Here is a 17,090-nt window from a genome sequence, read left to right as displayed (position 1 = left end):
GAAAATATTTCAGACTTTAAACAACAAATAATAGATTTTTCCGAAATTAAACGACTAATCAACACATATTATATAAATAAATTTATTTTTCTTCTTTGATTTGTTTTTGTAGTTCTTTAACTTCTTCATTATTAACTTGACCAGATTTTAATATAAACTCTAAAATTTTTCCATCATCAGTAATACTAGTTTCTTCAGAGTTAATCACACTAGAATCATTGTCCTCAATAATGATAGATTACAATAGTTTGTTATTATTTAACAAATTAATTGTTTCAATATTCAAATTAGGTAGTTCTTGATCAATCGTATAGAGAAAATCAGTAGAAGAATTAGTGTTTGAAACAATATCATTTGATAAATAAGGTTGATTAGTGTTTAAGTCATTATTTAAATTGTGTTGATTATGGTGATCATTATAAATTTCAATACTCTTGATTACTGGGTTCTGTTTTGTAGTAACACCTATTTATAAAAATGTGTAAGTATGTAATAAAAAAAAATATACCGAATCAATTAAACGAATTAACTGAAAAAAATGATGAATAGTATAAATTATAATTAATTAATGTAAAAAATTATATTGTTTAAAAATTACATTTCGTATATAGTGAACTGTAAAAATCGTAATGAAAAATTGTATATAAAAAATTCATAAAAAAAATTGTATATAAAAAAATTATAAAAAAAAAATTGTATATAAAAAATTTATAAAAAAATTCGAAAAAAAAAATTGTTAATATGAATTGTAATTAGGTCAATGATTGTAAATTAAAATGACGTAATTGTTATTTTAAATACCCGTGGAAGTGTTAGAAATTTTGAACCAGTAATCGAATAATGCTTTCTTCTCTAGATCTCCGCTCCATGATCCACACTTTGCAGCTTCTTTAAATTCAGAGAGCATATCTTCCGGTAAATTTTTTTCAAAACTTAACAAAAACAGTTGATTTTCTCCATTTTCATCTGCACTATTGTTATCCAGCCGATCAACAGTTTTTTCGGATTTTTTAGTCTTCTGTAAAATATCATAGTCTACTGCATTAGAGTTAAATAGATAAAGTCCAGCTCCTCTGAATCCACTAACGACTGCACTTTTTTCATTCTTCATACTGTCCAACGTGAACTTAAGAACTTGAGGAAAATCTTCTTTTTTAATTTGTCCAACACCATGTTCATTTTTCCATTTGGGTACACATTTTTTCCATGTCTCTTTAAATGGATGGAAAAATTAAATATCCAATGGCTGCATAATATGGGTGGAATTGGGAGGTAACATTACCAATTCTATTTGTTTTTCTCTACAAAAAGTAACCAAGGGTGAATTTAGATGTGAAGAATGATTATCCATGTATAAAATAACTGGAAATTCGGTTTTTTCTTCAAGTAACCAAGGATAAAACACGTTGGTAATATATTCATAGAAGGTCTCCGTTGTCATCCAGCCACTGTCCGATACTCCAAGACCCCATCCTGTTGGAGTATTTTCCACTATTTTCTTAGGTATACTTTTCTTATAAGAGCACATAAGCATTGGAGGAGCACGAGTTCCATCTGTTCTGTACGTGAATAAAACAGTCAATGCTTCTTTGCCACCATCAACTATTTTATAAACTGCACGAGATCCTTTTTCAGCTAATACACTTTCGGCGTCAGGACACAGAAGTATAATACTTTCATCGCAGTTAAAAATTCTAGAGGCAGGAATATTTAATAAATTTTTACTTTCTAAATATTTCCCAGAATCCTTGAACCACTCTTGCAATTCTTCGCGATTAACAGCTGCCCTACTTGTGCTCAAATGTTGGGGTTTCCTAATGGATAACTCAGGATGACGTTTTCGGAAACCTTCATACCAGTGTCGACTGGGACGGTTATCCGTAAACGGAGTTTTGATTTTCATAGTTTGAACATATCTTTGCACACAATCTAATAGTTTAGTTTTAGACACAGGAGCTCCCATTGATGCTCTGTACAGCACCCACTGAACAATATTATCCTCTTCTTTCGGTGATAAAACTGTATCTGGACCTGTTTTATTTTTTGCTTTCTCAGGACCAACATTTTTTTTTCTAGTTAGTGTGGCTACAGGTACTCCATAAGCAGCAGCTGCCTTTCGTATAGATAATCCTGTATCTTTTATTGCTTGTAAAGCTTTTTCAATATTTGATGAATCATATTTATTTCTTTTAAGCTTTGTTTTCATAGGTTTTTTATCGGAATTTGCGCACAACACTTTTGGTTTGTTTGATTTTGAGTGATTTTTTTTTATCCTCTTGGATCTCTGTTTATTTCCCATTACCTCAGATTATTATTTTAATTTATTTGTTATTTACTGGTGGTATACAATCTGAAACATTCAACAAATTAATAAAATATACAGTTAAATATTATAAATTAAATTAAAATATTTAATTGAAAAAATAAATAAATTTTCTCGTAAAGTCAATAAAGTCAATACTTAATTCCACAATTTTAGGTTAGATTTATAATTTTACATTATTTAACTTAAAATACTTACTTATATGAAAATATTTAATAATGTAATAAAAGCCAATCCTCTATACAATCTAAATGTTATATTTTAACAATTAATATCACTCATTAATAATATAAAACTTTATAAATGTACGTTGTCTCATCTAATCGGGACAAACAAAAACGCACATGTTCGTATTACAAGATACACTGACTAAAGTGTCTCATACACCGGTACATTCAAGATTGTAAGTGTAGGTATTATGAGACACTCAAATATAAAATATTATTATCATAAAAAAGCATAAATGCGTATAGAAATGAAATCTAAGACTCATTAGCTTTCAATCAACACATAAATTATGTATATAAATATAACAAACAATTATTTTAACCCGACTGAAAAATTGCTTGGTCATTGCAGTTTAACTCTTTATAGTCATTGTTTCAAGTGCAGATATCAAACCATGTACTATTATAATTTTTTTTTTATTATTACTGGGAAAGAATCAACAGTAAGACTTGTAAATTGCTTTCAAAATTGATGAAAAAATATACTTATAAAATTTTTTAAAAGTGTAATTCCGTATTATTTTTATAAATTAGTATATTTACGTTATGTATCATAAATAGGGACAATGTCTCATAATATGGACTTTTACCTTATGTGTTATTATTCGCGGTCACGTTTTATGGATTAACAAAAATTTTTATTTTTTCCAATATAATATTCTATATATTTTCAAAATTTTAAAACTCAATTTATTTTATTTCATTTTGAATTTATGACTTATTTTATTTTATCTATTTAATGATATAAAATATATTTAAGTCAATACCTGCTTGTAATTCTAGCACGTGGTTAACCTGCTATCAAATTTTACCGAATATCCCTCGCGGATTCTGGGTTACTGTGAAATCACAGTGAAATCAATTTTACCGTAAGTTTACTGTGTATTGATGGTAATTTCATAGTGAATTCACAGTCGTTTTGTGCCATTTCGTCACTCTGGTTATATAGTAATTTTATGGTAGTTCCATAGTGATTTCACTTTTGATTCTTTTGTAGGTTTAGAATTAAATTACCATACTTTCATGATAATTTTACTGTCGATCAGCTATCGATTTATGATAACCCAACAATGGTAACACTGAGGCTTTATCATGGGTTCACAGTCAGTTTATCGTGATTTCACTACGAATTCACTGTGATTCCATAGTAATCTGATAGTGTTAACTCTGTGACTTTACAATAGTTTCACAGTCAGTTCATAGTGGTTTAACCATGAATTTACCGTGATCCCATGACAACCTAGTAGTATTAGCACTGTGACTCTATGATATTTTCACAGCAAATTATTAGTGTTTTCTCCATGATTTCACTCTACTTTGATAGTGATCTGATACGGTACATCTATCATTAATCCAATTTCAAAATCAAAATTTGAATTTTTAATGTCATTAATCGATAGAAATGGAATTAAAAAAAAAATAATATCAATTATTTCATAAATGCTCCTATAATTATTTGTAAGTTTAGCAAATATTTGGGCACATATGTATTTTATTTATTATAAATTTAGCTATTTTAGGAATTTCCGAGCGAAACTTTATCTGTAATTATCTAATTTAGTTAATTTTATAAAAGCTTAAGACGGTTCAATTCTTCAGAATTATGAAAAAAAATAAATAAATAAAAAAATTGAATAACTTTTTTTTTAAAACTGTATAAATTGAATTTAAACTACTGCAAAAAATAAAGAGAACATCATTTAGATTAATATTTCAATAGTAAATATTTATTATTTATCATAATTTAAAATAAAATATTCTTAAATTAAGAAAACTTGATGATTTACAAATGAAGGCAAAAATTTTTTTTGATAAATATCGAATTCTTTTAATTTTATAGTATTTAATAAAATAATTTTTCTTATAGCTTAATCTTGAGTATATATAGTATTGAATAACATGAAGTAACAGATTAAGTATTTAGTTCCAAATGCGTGTGGTGGCCGAGCGAGCTAAAGTACATGACTTAAGCTACTCTCAATCGAAAGGTCGGCAGTTCGAGTCCCATCATGCATTAAAAAAAAATAAAATTCCTTCTTTACCGAGGGTAAAAAAATAGCAGTCAATCCTCCAGAGGAATTACATGAAGACGTACAAAGGGATACTGAATAATTTTTTTAAACAAGAAAAATTATTTATTGAAAAACCAAGATTAGGATTATTGTTGTTATTATAATATTATTATTAATTTTATTATTATTATCTTTGAATCAATAAATATAGGATCTCAATATTGCCCCTAAATCTCGATGAAAACTAAGCAGATCCAGGATTAAATGATTAAGAAATCACAGTAATATTACTGTCAATTCACAGCGATATTATTGTGATTTCACGAAGAATCTATAGTAAGACTGCTGTGAAATCACTGTATGATCACGGTATTATTACTGAGAAAGCATGACTGAAGCACTGCAGATCCAGCATAAACTGATAGTGAAATCACTGTAAATACACAGTAATACTACTGTCAACTTACAGCTATACTACTGTAAATTGACTGTTATGCTATTGTGATTCTACTATGAATCGATGGTGAAATCATCATAAAATTACCATCGGATGATAATTATCACACAGTAAGCAAATGGCACAAAGTTACAGTGATTTCACTGTCATTTCACTATGGGTTCACTATCTTTCCACTATGATTTCACCGAAATTTCACCATGATTTCGGAGTAATCCCGAGTCCGCGAGGGATATGTCAAGTTATATATCCTCGGGCGTTTTAATACTCGATATTAAAATATATTTCATTTACTTGATATGTTTTATTTCATTGCGTGATAAATTAACTTGTCAACAACTTTTAGTTGTGTCTTTGTTTAGAAAGAGACGTGTATACTTGTTATTTTTTTTCTTTCTGCCTAATCTGTTTTAATCTGGTATTCGTATGTAATAATACTTAGACGCGACAATAAGTTAACCCTGGCTAGTGTCGCCAACACTTGAAATGTTATCTCCCTAAGAGTAAATTCAAAAACCCCTAAAACCCCCTAACTGACAATTTGAGAAATGTAGGTTCTTATTTAATATTAAAACGTTTAATTTAAAATTTTTTTTATTTTAGATACTTAAAAGTAGCGTAAAAAAACTTATTTATGGTTATTATTATAAAAATTACAATTATTTATAACCATTTAATAATAATAATCATAATATTAAGTATAATAATAATGATACACTAATGGAAAAAATTAAAGGATCAAAAAAAAATTCTAAATTTTTAGGCGATTTTCAACAGGCCCTAACTTTGAGAGAAATGGTCGTACAAGAAATAAAAAAAAGGAAATTGTAGCTCCAAGTATCTACTTTTTGGATTAGAACTTTAAAATTTTTTAGCGTCCGCAGTTTTTGAGTAATCTTAGAAAAACCAGCGACAAAAGAATTTTCAAATTAAAAAAATTTTTTTTTTTGGTCTCCGGGCGCGGAAAAAATTATTTTTGCTTAACCACTATGAGGATCGGATACTTTGATTATTCAGCTTTAATTTCTTTTTTTTACGGACCTTGATACGTCCACTTCTCGCTGAGATATCGGTCTTCAAATGGAAAAGGATCCTTTTGTCTTTGATTATCGGTATCTCAGAAACCAATGATCGCACGGAAAGTTAATGGTCGGTTTTAAAAACTCGAATAAATTCCCTTCACCAATTAGCCATTGCTTTTTTGAAAAAAAAATTTTTTCCTATCGTCACATGAATTTAAAAATGCCACAAAAAAAGGGCTTTTTGTGGTTTTTTGGAAAATTAAGCGCTGAAACGAAAATATTGTGGAAATCGATAATGTTGACTGCGCATTATACAGTTCAATATGTCCACAAAAACCCTGCAAAGTGCCAGATTAATCCAACCAGCCGTTTTTTTGTTTCACGCAATCGAATTTAAAAAAAAATTAAACGATCACGTTTTTTACTCTGGAAAGCTCATAATCTTTAACAAGATGAAAACAAACGTTTTTTCGGAGGTTTGTCCACAATTTTATTGCAGACAGTGCTTAAATTTCCAAAAAAGATAAATCTTTTTTTTCGAAACAAAAATTTCAAAAAAAAAATTTTTTCAAAAAAATTTGTTTTTGGAATATCTTTAGGAAATTTACAAAACCGACACCCGATAATTTTTCACACGTTTACGTCGCTGCATTCCGTGATTTAACTGATCTCTTAGTCATTGAATTCAAAAAAAATTATGTTTTTTGAAATTTTTGTTTCGAAAAAATAGTTTTTTCTTTTTTGGAAATTTAAGCACTGTCTGCAATACAATATTGGACAAAGCTCCGAAAAAATGTTTGTTTTCATCTTGTTAAAGATTATGAGCTTTTCAGAGCAAAAAACGTGATCCTTTAATTTTTTCAAAAATTTGATCGCGTGAAACAAAAAAACGGCTGGTTGGATTAATCTGGCTCTTTGAAGGGTTTTTGTGGACATATTGAACTGTAAAATGCACGGTCAACATTATCGATTTCCACAATATTTTCGTTTCAGCGCTTGATTTTCCAAAAAACCACAAAAAGCCCTTTTTTTGTTGCATTTTAAAATTCATGTGACGATAGGAAAAATTTTTTTTTTCGAAAAAGCAATGGATAATCGTTGATGGGAATTTATCCAAGTTTTTAGAACCTACCATTAACTTTCTGTGCGATCATTGGTTTCTGAGATACCGATAATCAAAGACAAAAGGATCCTTTTCCATTTGAAGACCGATATCTCAGCGAGAAGTGGACGTATCAAGGTCCGTAAAAAAAAGAAATTAAAGCTGAATAATCAAAGTATCCGATCCTCATAGTGGTTAAGCAAAAATAATTTTTTCCGCGCCCGGAGACCAAAAAAAAAAACTTTTTTTAATTTGAAAATTCTTTTGTCGCTGGTTTTTCTAAGATTACTCAAAAACTGCGGACACTAAAAAATTTTTAAGTTCTAATCCAAAAAGTACACACTTAGAGCTACAATTTGCTTTTTTTTTATTTCTTGTACGACAATTTCTCTCAAAGTTAGGGCCTGTTGAAAATCGCCTAAAAATTTAGAATTTTTTTTTGATCCTTTAATTTTTTCCATTGGTGTATTATTATTATTATTCTTAATATTATGATTATTATTATTAAATGGTTATAAATAATTGTAATTTTTATAATAATAACCATAAATAAGTTTTTTTACGCTACTTTTAAGTATCTAAAATAAAAAAAATTTTAAATTAAACGTTTTAATATTAAATAAGAACCTACATTTCTCAAATTGTCAGTTAGGGGGTTTTAGGGGTTTTTGAATTTACTCTTAGGGAGATAACAGTATCCGATCCTCATAGTGGTTAAGCAAAAATAATTTTTTCCGCGCCCGGAGACCAAAAAAAAAAATTTTTTTTAATTTGAAAATTCTTTTGTCGCTGGTTTTTCTAAGATTACTCAAAAACTGCGGACGCTAAAAAATTTTAAAGTTCTAATCCAAAAAGTAGATACTTGGAGCTACAATTTCCTTTTTTTTTATTTCTTGTACGACCATTTCTCTCAAAGTTAGGGCCTGTTGAAAATCGCCTAAAAATTTAGAATTTTTTTTTGATCCTTTAATTTTTTCCATTAGTGTATATTGGGATCTTGGCAGACAAAGTAACGCAGTCGCAAATTTAGTGATATTTTTGAATCTTTTATTACTTACTGCATCATTATCCTCACCAACTTCTGCGTAGAATACTTCTGTATTTGACATATTGCTCCAAGATTTGTTTTCTAATTGACGCCATTCATTTTCAATTTCTTGCTTTTCACCATAAATATGAGTCCTTGAAATTTCTTTGAGAATATCTTGGAGACCAGGTTTCACCTGAGACGTTGCAATTTTCGGATCAAGAGTTGCTATCATCTTTAAAATTGATTAATTTTCAGGCAATCTATTTCGAATTTGTTCAGCTAAAACTACTAAAAAGATTTTGCATCGTTCTCTTATGTCAGGTAGATCTCTTGAATCAATTTGTTGGCTTAGAGATTCGAAATCATAACCAAAATATATTGACAAAGTGTGCATCAAATGTGAGTGAAAGTCAAAATTAACGAGCTCATTGTTCTCGACTTTTTGCAGTTGAGCTGGTACTACGATCTTCTAAAGTAAATTTTTGTACAGTAAAAATAAATCTTCAAATAATTTCACTGGTTCCACTTGATTACTTTGAAGAAGCTGATTCAACTGAGTGATAGTCTTGAGTTCATTTCTCAAAAATATCAGAAAAGCCTTAAATGGTAATCTTTTCATAATATCATGTAACTGATCAGCCATATAGCATTTGTTCTGGGTTTTAGCTAGTGAAAACAAAAGTTCTAACTCTGTCCATTGGTCAAGTATTGTATTTACAGCATTAAATCTCGCCAACCAACGAGTTCCACTGAGCCCTTGCACTTTCTCAACGTTACGGTTATTATTAATTGTTTCATACAAATCGTTATACTCTTCAATACGTTTAGAACTGTAAGCGAACCAGTTGTGAATTTCTCGAACCAGAAATTCTAATTGTCTAGGCAGTGTTTCGGCTGCCTTCTCTGCACATAAGTGCAAAGAATGCGAAACACACTTGACAACAATAAGATCTGGTTATTCTTTTCTCAGAATGATAGCCACAGATGTATGTTTACCTACCATTACGTTAGCACCATCCATGCCTATTCCAACCAAATTTTGAATATTCAGACCATAATCCTTTAATTGATTTGTTATTGCATCACATACGCTCTGAGCATCACAGTTAGTTAATTTAATTATTCTATAGAAAGTAATCACTAATCTTTTTTGTGAAATTGAAAAAAAAAACGTATCATCATACAAAGAATTTTCAGAGTCGAGACATCTGTCGTCTCATCGACAATGATAGAATAGGCGGAATCACTTATTTCTCGTATTACATCTCCTAACATGCAAGGGCTAAGTACACTTTTTATAACCATTGTACACTTTGTTTTATGGAGCCTTGATTTAGACAAAGTACCTGAATCACTATCTAACTTTGGCAAAATTTCGGCTAAGTGATTAACAGTTTGTACAGATGTATGCTCCGCTATGAAAGCCGCTAGTTTTAATTATGCAGTTTTAGTATTCTCAGGACAAGTCGGTATAAATGTAGATGTAAGTTGTCGACATGATTTCGCACTCTTATCTGTCTCCACTGCTTTTTTATGTTTCTCTGTAGGAGCGTGAGCTACTAAGTCCTTTCTGTGTGCTTTCAAATTCGCTCGACAATATTTGCAAATTGATCTAGTATCATTCGCAGGATCTGGGGAAATCCAATCTGTAAATAAAACATTATTACAACAGCTCTTCGAGCTCGAAAATACTTTTGTATCCCACTGTTTTCGAAAAAAACCGTTTTTAGCATTTCTTTCTCCCATGATATCTTACGAACGCATTGACCGATTTTCATGGTTGAGGCGGCAATTGACGTGTTTTATCGAGTTCAACAATTATACAATATTCTAAAGTTGGCGCGAAAACGGATGTTTAGTTAGGTAAGGCGGTGCCGGGTGAGGTGACGACTACGGAAAGTCGTACAGGGCTCACAGCTATCTAATAGATAGTTACTGGAACGATACGGTATTGTTACTATAAGCATACGTATTGTTGTGGTAACGATCTACGAGTTACTATACTTTAGATCGGTCGAGGAGCAATATTTTTTTTTCCGTGTGTCATTACCCGTAATTTTTTGGTTAATTGTTCGAATGAATTATCTATCTGGTAATTTTATTTATTTTTAATTTTTTCAAATTTCGTTTAACAATAAGGGATTTTTATTTTTTTTTAATTTTCAATTTGAAAAAATTTTTTTGGGAGTTACCAATTTCTTTTATGGTATATGTATGATTTACTTACAGAATAAAAAAAAAATTTGCAATAATTTCAATTTGCTGCCGAATCACAGCCTTTTGTTTATCCACGCGCGGGCAAAATGACGCGCTTTCTCGTTTTTCGCGATTTAATCATTTTTATCTCAGCAACTATTCGTCATAGAGACATCGGTCACAGTTCATTTTGTTCGTTATTAAATCTTAAAAATATAGTCCAGTCGATGTGGACGAAAAAACGGTGCAAGATCAAAAAATCCGCTTTTATCAACCGATTTTAAAAATTTTGTTTTCAAAATGCTAGAAAAAATTTAAAACAAAAAGTTGATTTAAATTCGATGTGTGCAAATTTTTTTTTTTTATAAAAAAATTAGATGTAAAATTGAATATCTCAGAAACTATTGAGAAGTTAACAAAAGGCTTTAACTCGGTCGCATATCAATATTTTTACAAATTGTTTTTTTTATTCTTTTGGTAAATCATATATCAACCATAAAAAAAATTGGTAACGTCCAAAAAAATTTTTTCGAATTTAAAATTTAAAAAAAGTAAAAATCACATTTTGTTAATTAAAAAATAGAAAAAATAATAAATAAATAAAATGACCTTATGGATAATTTTGTTTAAACAATTACCTAAACAATTACGGGTAATGACGGTTAAAAAAAATTTTTTTTTCATAAGAAAATGCGTTTTAAAAATTATGGGAATTTATCAACAATTAAAAAAAAAATATATATTTTTTTTCGATACAACATAAATTCATCTCGCGAAATTCTGAATCGAATGGTATAAACTAATTTTGGTCGATTTTTAAAATTTTTTTCTCTATAATTTTCAGTATGAGGACTTAAAAAATGAGGACTTAAAAAAATTTCTTGCTACGGGACTTAGAAAAAATTTGACTTCGGATATTTTCGGGAATTGCTAGAGAGAAAAAGTAATCGTTATCCGTTAGAAAACGACACTACGTCTTATGCCTACTTTCTCTCTCTAGCAATTCCCGAAGATATCCGAAGTCGATTTTTTTTCTAAGTCCCGTAGCAAGAAATTTTTTTAAGTCCTCATACTGAAAATTATAACGAAAAAATTTTAAAAAATCAACCAAATTAGTTTATACCATTCGATTCAGAATTTCGCGAGATGAATTTATGTTGTATCGAAAAAAAATATATATTTTTTTTAATTGTTAATAAGTTCCAATAATTTTTAAAATGCATTTTCTTATGAAAAAAAAATTTTTTTTAACCGTCATTACCCGTAATTGTTTAGGTAATTGTTCAAACAAAATTATCCATAAGGTCATTTTATTTATTTATTATTTTTTCTATTTTTTAATTAACAAAATGTGATTTTTACTTTTTTTAAATTTTAAATTCGAAAAAATTTTTTTGGACGATACCAATTTTTTTTATGGTTGATATATGATTTACCAAAAGAATAAAAAAAAATTTGTAAAAATATTGATATGCGACCGAGTTACAGCCTTTTGTTAACTTCTCAATAGTTTCTGAGATATTCAATTTTACATCTAATTTTTTATAAAAAAAAAAATTTGCACACATCGAATTTAAATCAACTTTTTGTTTTAAATTTTTTCTAGCATTTTGAAAACAAAATTTTTAAAATCGGTTGATAAAAGCGGATTTTTTGATCTTGCACCGTTTTTTCGTCCACATCGACTGGACTATAATTGGTAAATATTCAAAACAGCTGTATCAGTAGTTTCGTGCACGATCCGTTGAGGGTGCAAATATTCGGCACTTATGTATAGAAATTTAAATTGTAGCGAGTATTAAAAATAACAAGAGTGGGAGTTTGCTATATTTTTGAAGCGAAAATATAAAACTGGAATTGCGTGTTTTCTTTTTGATATAACGCGGTAAAAAGTCAAGGCTTTGAGAATTTACTGGAACAATTTTATGTAATTGAACCCGCTTGATATATGATGATTTTATCCGATGTTCTTAATTTTTATTTTGCAGACTCTTCATCAAAATTTATTGTTTTACGTCTGGAATGTTTTTGTTTCAAAGAGACTAATATAAGTTTATGTAATCAAAAAGACAAAATTTTTCGGCTTAATTAATTAATTAACTAATTAAAACCCGTTGGGTGCCATTGAAATGTTGGTGATCGTTCAAACTGTATTTATGGTGTCCTTTATACAGCCTTCGTGAGTTAATTGGCCGACAAGCTCAATCATAAGACTTTTCTGTAAATATTTTACCCGAACTGGTCTCACAAAACTAAACTGATACTAGTACTTAGCCTAATTTGGGAGTTCGCTGGAGGTTCTAGGTGCCCTTGAACGTGGCTGGTGGTTTGATCCTCCAGGATACCCCTCTTGGATCGGATGTTGGATCAGGATGCGGCTTATAATACACTTAACGATAAAGGTGGGCAGGAGAATTCAGACGAATTCACTCAGTACTGGTTATAGTTAATAAAATAATAATTTATTAAAGGAAATAATTATTTTATTGCCACTTCACACACACACACTAATACCAAAGTTTGTGTATTAATTAACTAACTGTAATAATTACAACGGTTACCGCAACTAACTGCGCGGGAGCTTTACGTAATCGACTAATAACTGTTAGACAAGGTCCGAACACCCGCATAATACTAAGTGATTCCTGTAATTGTTAACTAACTGTAGCAATTACACTGGATAATTAATTGAAATTAATTAAGTGTGATTTATTATGTATTAATTTTCGCTGGCAAGCTGGATTTCAATATAAAACAGTGGAACTAAATGCTCTGATTAGCGACTGGTTCAAAACTGAAAAAAGCTGAAGCTTGTAGAATGCGCGCTATTTTATAGACTCGTCGACGTACTGTCTCACGTGACAATTTCTCGACCGAGTATGGACGGAGGCGCACGAACCAACTTCGTAACCCAAGTTGACACTTCATTTCCGGAAGCTAAAGGTTACATTAATCATCGTCAGCCTGCTTAACTGTTCCAACTTAGGGACCGCGTAATTAAGTTTTTCCATCAAATTGAGCAGAAACATGTGTAGATTGCGAATGGTGTTGTATTTATCTGTGAATCACAAAATGACCGACCCGTTCGTATTCTACCATCTACGAACATACAACAGCTTAGTTTATAACTATATGAATCTACTGTTACATCACGTGCATTTGCTAACAATGTTTTTCCAGTACTAAAGATATGTCCACTAAACGCACAATCACTAATGGCACAATTTTGTAAATTTACAGAGTTTTTACGCTTAATCCATATCATATAATTGGAATTACAGAAACATGGTTAAATAACACTATTGGTGATCAGCCAGTATATCTACCGGTATACAAAATATTTCGTGTTGATCATCATAGCAAACGTGGTAGTGGAGTAGCGATTTATGTACAAAATGAACTGAATGTGCGCCTGCTTAGTACCTCAGTTAGTGATGGCTTTAACATCGTACCAGAATATCTCATCACTAAAATTTGGGGGCCTTCGCAGTGCAAAATACTAGTCTCAATTGTTTATCGATTGCCAGAGTCAGGTTATGTTGATGCTTTCGAAAATGACTATGAAGTCAGAGTAAAAAATTACAAGTTTATGTTTCCTAGGTGATATTGATAGTTTTAATGCTGATCTTTCATCTAATAATAATAAAACGACTAGGTTAAAGGATTTTATTCCTAGGTCTGGAATGTCCATAGCTCCACTGAGACCGACCAACCAACAACCATCTACCAGCATTCTTTTCTTACTCTGGGCACAGCTTTCTGGAACTCTATACCACCGCATATTACAACAGCCTCAAGTCTTGCGAATTTTAAGAGATAGTGCTATAATTATTTAATAGATCTGGAAAAATCAGATTGAGCTACATAACTCCTCTTGTTGGGGAATGGTGCTGCAGTTGTAACAAGGGGCAATTGTAAAACTCAATGAAAAACTATTGAAAAAACTAAAAATTATTATATTTTTTTTTTAACTTATTCAAAATAGTAAATAATTGATTAGATCAAAGTTTCAGTTATTAATCTTGTTCCAATATCAAAATATTGAGAAATGTTGAAAATACACGTAAGACTTTTTTATGTACCCTTCACAATTTTTTTAATAACAAATTTGTTTTCTAATGTTATGGTTTGAGACTTGTATTAATACTTTAAGAGACATATTAAGAGTATTGTATGATCTAATTTTGTATCAATTCACTGATTTTTGTTATTGTAATTAGATTTTAATTAACAATTCACCGTGAGCGTCAATTGTAGCACTTGAATGAGTAGCAATTGTAACACTCAAAGTCGTGTATGGGATCTGCGCAAGCTGGATGCATCACAAATCTACTCTGGGATAGTGTTATTTTTTGATCGTTTCAATATTTATAAATATTTGATAATTTATGTTAAAGATCCCAACATACACTAATGGAAAAAATTAAAGGATCAAAAAAAAATTCCAAATTTTTAGGCAATTTTCAACAGGCCCTAACTTTGAGAGAAATGGTCGTACAAAAAATAAAAAAAAGTGTGTACTTTTTGGATTAGAGCTTTAAAATTTTTTAGCGTCAGCAGTTTTTGAGTAATCTTAGAAAAACCAGCGCCAAAAAAATTTTCAAATTTTTTTAATTTTTTTTTTTTGGTTCCGGGCGTGGAAAAAATTATTTTTGCTTAACCACTATGAGGATCGGATACCTTCATTATTCATCTTTAATTTCTTTTTTTATAGACCTTGATACGTCCACTTCTCGCCAAGATATCGGTCTTCAAATGGAAAAGGATCCTTTTGTCTTTGATTATTGATATCTCAGAAACCAATTATCGCACAGAAAGTTAATGGTGGGTTTTAAAAACTTGAATATATTCCCTTCAATGATAAGCCATTGCTTTTTCAAAAAAAAAATTTTTTCCTATCGTCACATGAATTTAACAATGCAACAAAAAAAGGACTTTTTGTGGTTTTTTGGAAAATCAAGCGCTGAAACGAAAATATTGTGGAAATCGATAATGTTAACTGTGCATTTTACAGTTCAATATGTCCACAAAAAGCCTTCAAAGAGCCAGATCAATCCAACCAGCCGTTTATTTGCTTCACTCGATCAAATTTTTGAAAAAATTAAAGGATCACGTTTTTTGCTCTGAAAAGCTCATAATCTTTAACAAGATGAAAACAAACATTGTTTCCGAGCTTTGTCCACAATTTTATTGCAGACAGTGCTTAAATTGCCAAAAAAGAAAAAACTTTTTTTTCGAAACAAAAATTTCAAAAGAAAAATTTTTTTGAATTTAATGACTGAGAGATTAGTAAAATCACGGAATGCAGCGACGTAAACGTGTTGAAAATTATTGGGTGTTGGTTTTGTAAATTTCCTGAAGTTATTCCAAAAAAAAATTTTTTTGAAAAAATTTTTTTTTTTAGAAAATTTTGTTTCGAAAAAAAAGGTTTTTACTTTTTTGGAAATTTAAGCACTGCCTGCAATAAAATTGTGGACAAGCTCAGAAAAAATGTTTGTTTTCATCTTGTTAAAGATTATGAGCTTTTCAGAGCAAAAAACGTGATCCTTTAATTTTTTCAAAAATTTGATCGAGTGAAGCAAATAAACGGCTGGTTGGATTGATCTGGCTCTTTGAAGGCTTTTTGTGGACATATTGAACTGTAAAATGCACAGTTAACATTATCGATTTCCACAATATTTTCGTTTCAGCGCTTGATTTTCCAAAAAACCACAAAAAGTCCTTTTTTTGTTGCATTGTTAAATTCATGTGACGATAGGAAAAAATTTTTTTTTTGAAAAAGCAATGGCTTATCATTGAAGGGAATATATTCAAGTTTTTAAAACCGACCATTAACTTTCTGTGCGATCATTGGTTTCTGAGATACCGATAATCAAAGACAAAAGGATCCTTTTCCATTTGAAGACCGATATCTCAGCGAGAAGTGGACGTATCAAGGTCCATAAAAAAAGAAATTAAAGCTAAATAATGAAGGTATCCGATCCTCATAGTGGTTAAACAAAAATAATTTTTTCCACGCCCGGAACCAAAGAAAAAAAATCAAAAAAGTTTGAAAATTTTTTTGGCGCTGGTTTTTCTAAGATTACTCAAAAACTGCTGACGCTAAAAAATTTTAAAGCTCTAATCCAAAAAGTACACACTTGGAGCTACAATTTGCTTTTTTTTTATTTCTTGTACGGCTATTTCTCTCAAAGTTAGAGCCTGTTGAAAATCGCCCAAAAATTTGGAATTTTTTTTTGATCCTTTAATTTTTTCCATTAGTGTATGTGATTCTATAATTTTAAATACTTGACTTTTAGAGTTAATAAAGTATAATAGTATGTATTAAGACTTAATAATAAAAGCAATTTGGTGAAAAATATCTATTTTGTTTCGTGTTACTATTGCCCCTGCACTGTGTTGCATTTGCAGCCCACGCGTGCCACCATCTTGGCCCCTGACTTTAGTTAAATAAATTGATTTTTTAATAAGTTTACATTGACTATTTACTAATTAACTAAGTCAGTCACATAAAATATACTATCAGCTACCTTTCTGACAGTTTTTAAGATTACTATCTTAAAAAAAACAAATGAAATAGAAAAAATAAAATTTTTTGTTACAACTGCAGCACCTCTCCCCTAATGTATTTGAATCGTTTATTTCAGAAACTCCATGAGTCATGTTTTTTACGAAATTGGGTTTTATGCATTTTTGGGGTCTTTGGATGTTCCTCCATAGA

General features: G+C 30.0%; 2 protein-coding genes across 2 annotated transcripts; both read right to left on the bottom strand.

Moving 5' to 3' along the window:
* Nucleotides 1-605: 605 nt before the first annotated feature.
* On the bottom strand, nt 606-3,077 carry LOC130671194 (tigger transposable element-derived protein 1-like). The gene is made up of 2 exons (XM_057474928.1): nt 2,522-3,077; nt 606-2,350 (listed from the first exon to the last, which is right to left on the bottom strand). Exon 2 carries the CDS (start codon nt 2,297-2,299, stop codon nt 1,232-1,234), a length of 1,068 nt encoding a protein of 355 aa, XP_057330911.1. The 5' UTR covers nt 2,300-2,350; nt 2,522-3,077; the 3' UTR covers nt 606-1,231.
* Nucleotides 3,078-8,592: 5,515 nt separating this feature from the next.
* LOC130671196 (E3 SUMO-protein ligase KIAA1586-like) lies at nt 8,593-9,595 on the bottom strand. Its single transcript, XM_057474930.1, is given in 2 exon segments — nt 8,593-9,362; nt 9,365-9,595. Coding segments are annotated over 2 exon segments (834 nt in total). The 5' UTR covers nt 9,479-9,595; the 3' UTR covers nt 8,593-8,642.
* Nucleotides 9,596-17,090: the final 7,495 nt, after the last annotated feature.

The sequence above is a fragment of the Microplitis mediator genome, chromosome 7, assembly GCF_029852145.1.
Source record: "Microplitis mediator isolate UGA2020A chromosome 7, iyMicMedi2.1, whole genome shotgun sequence".
NCBI lineage: Eukaryota > Metazoa > Arthropoda > Insecta > Hymenoptera > Braconidae > Microplitis > Microplitis mediator.
The sequence above is the reverse complement of the archived record's forward strand: the minus strand, read 5'-3'. Positions and strand labels throughout refer to the sequence as shown.

Coding starts and splice junctions, on each gene's coding strand:
- LOC130671194 (XM_057474928.1), bottom strand. CDS start 2,299: ATGGGAAATAAACAGAGATCCAAGAGGATAAAAAAAAATCACTCAAAA.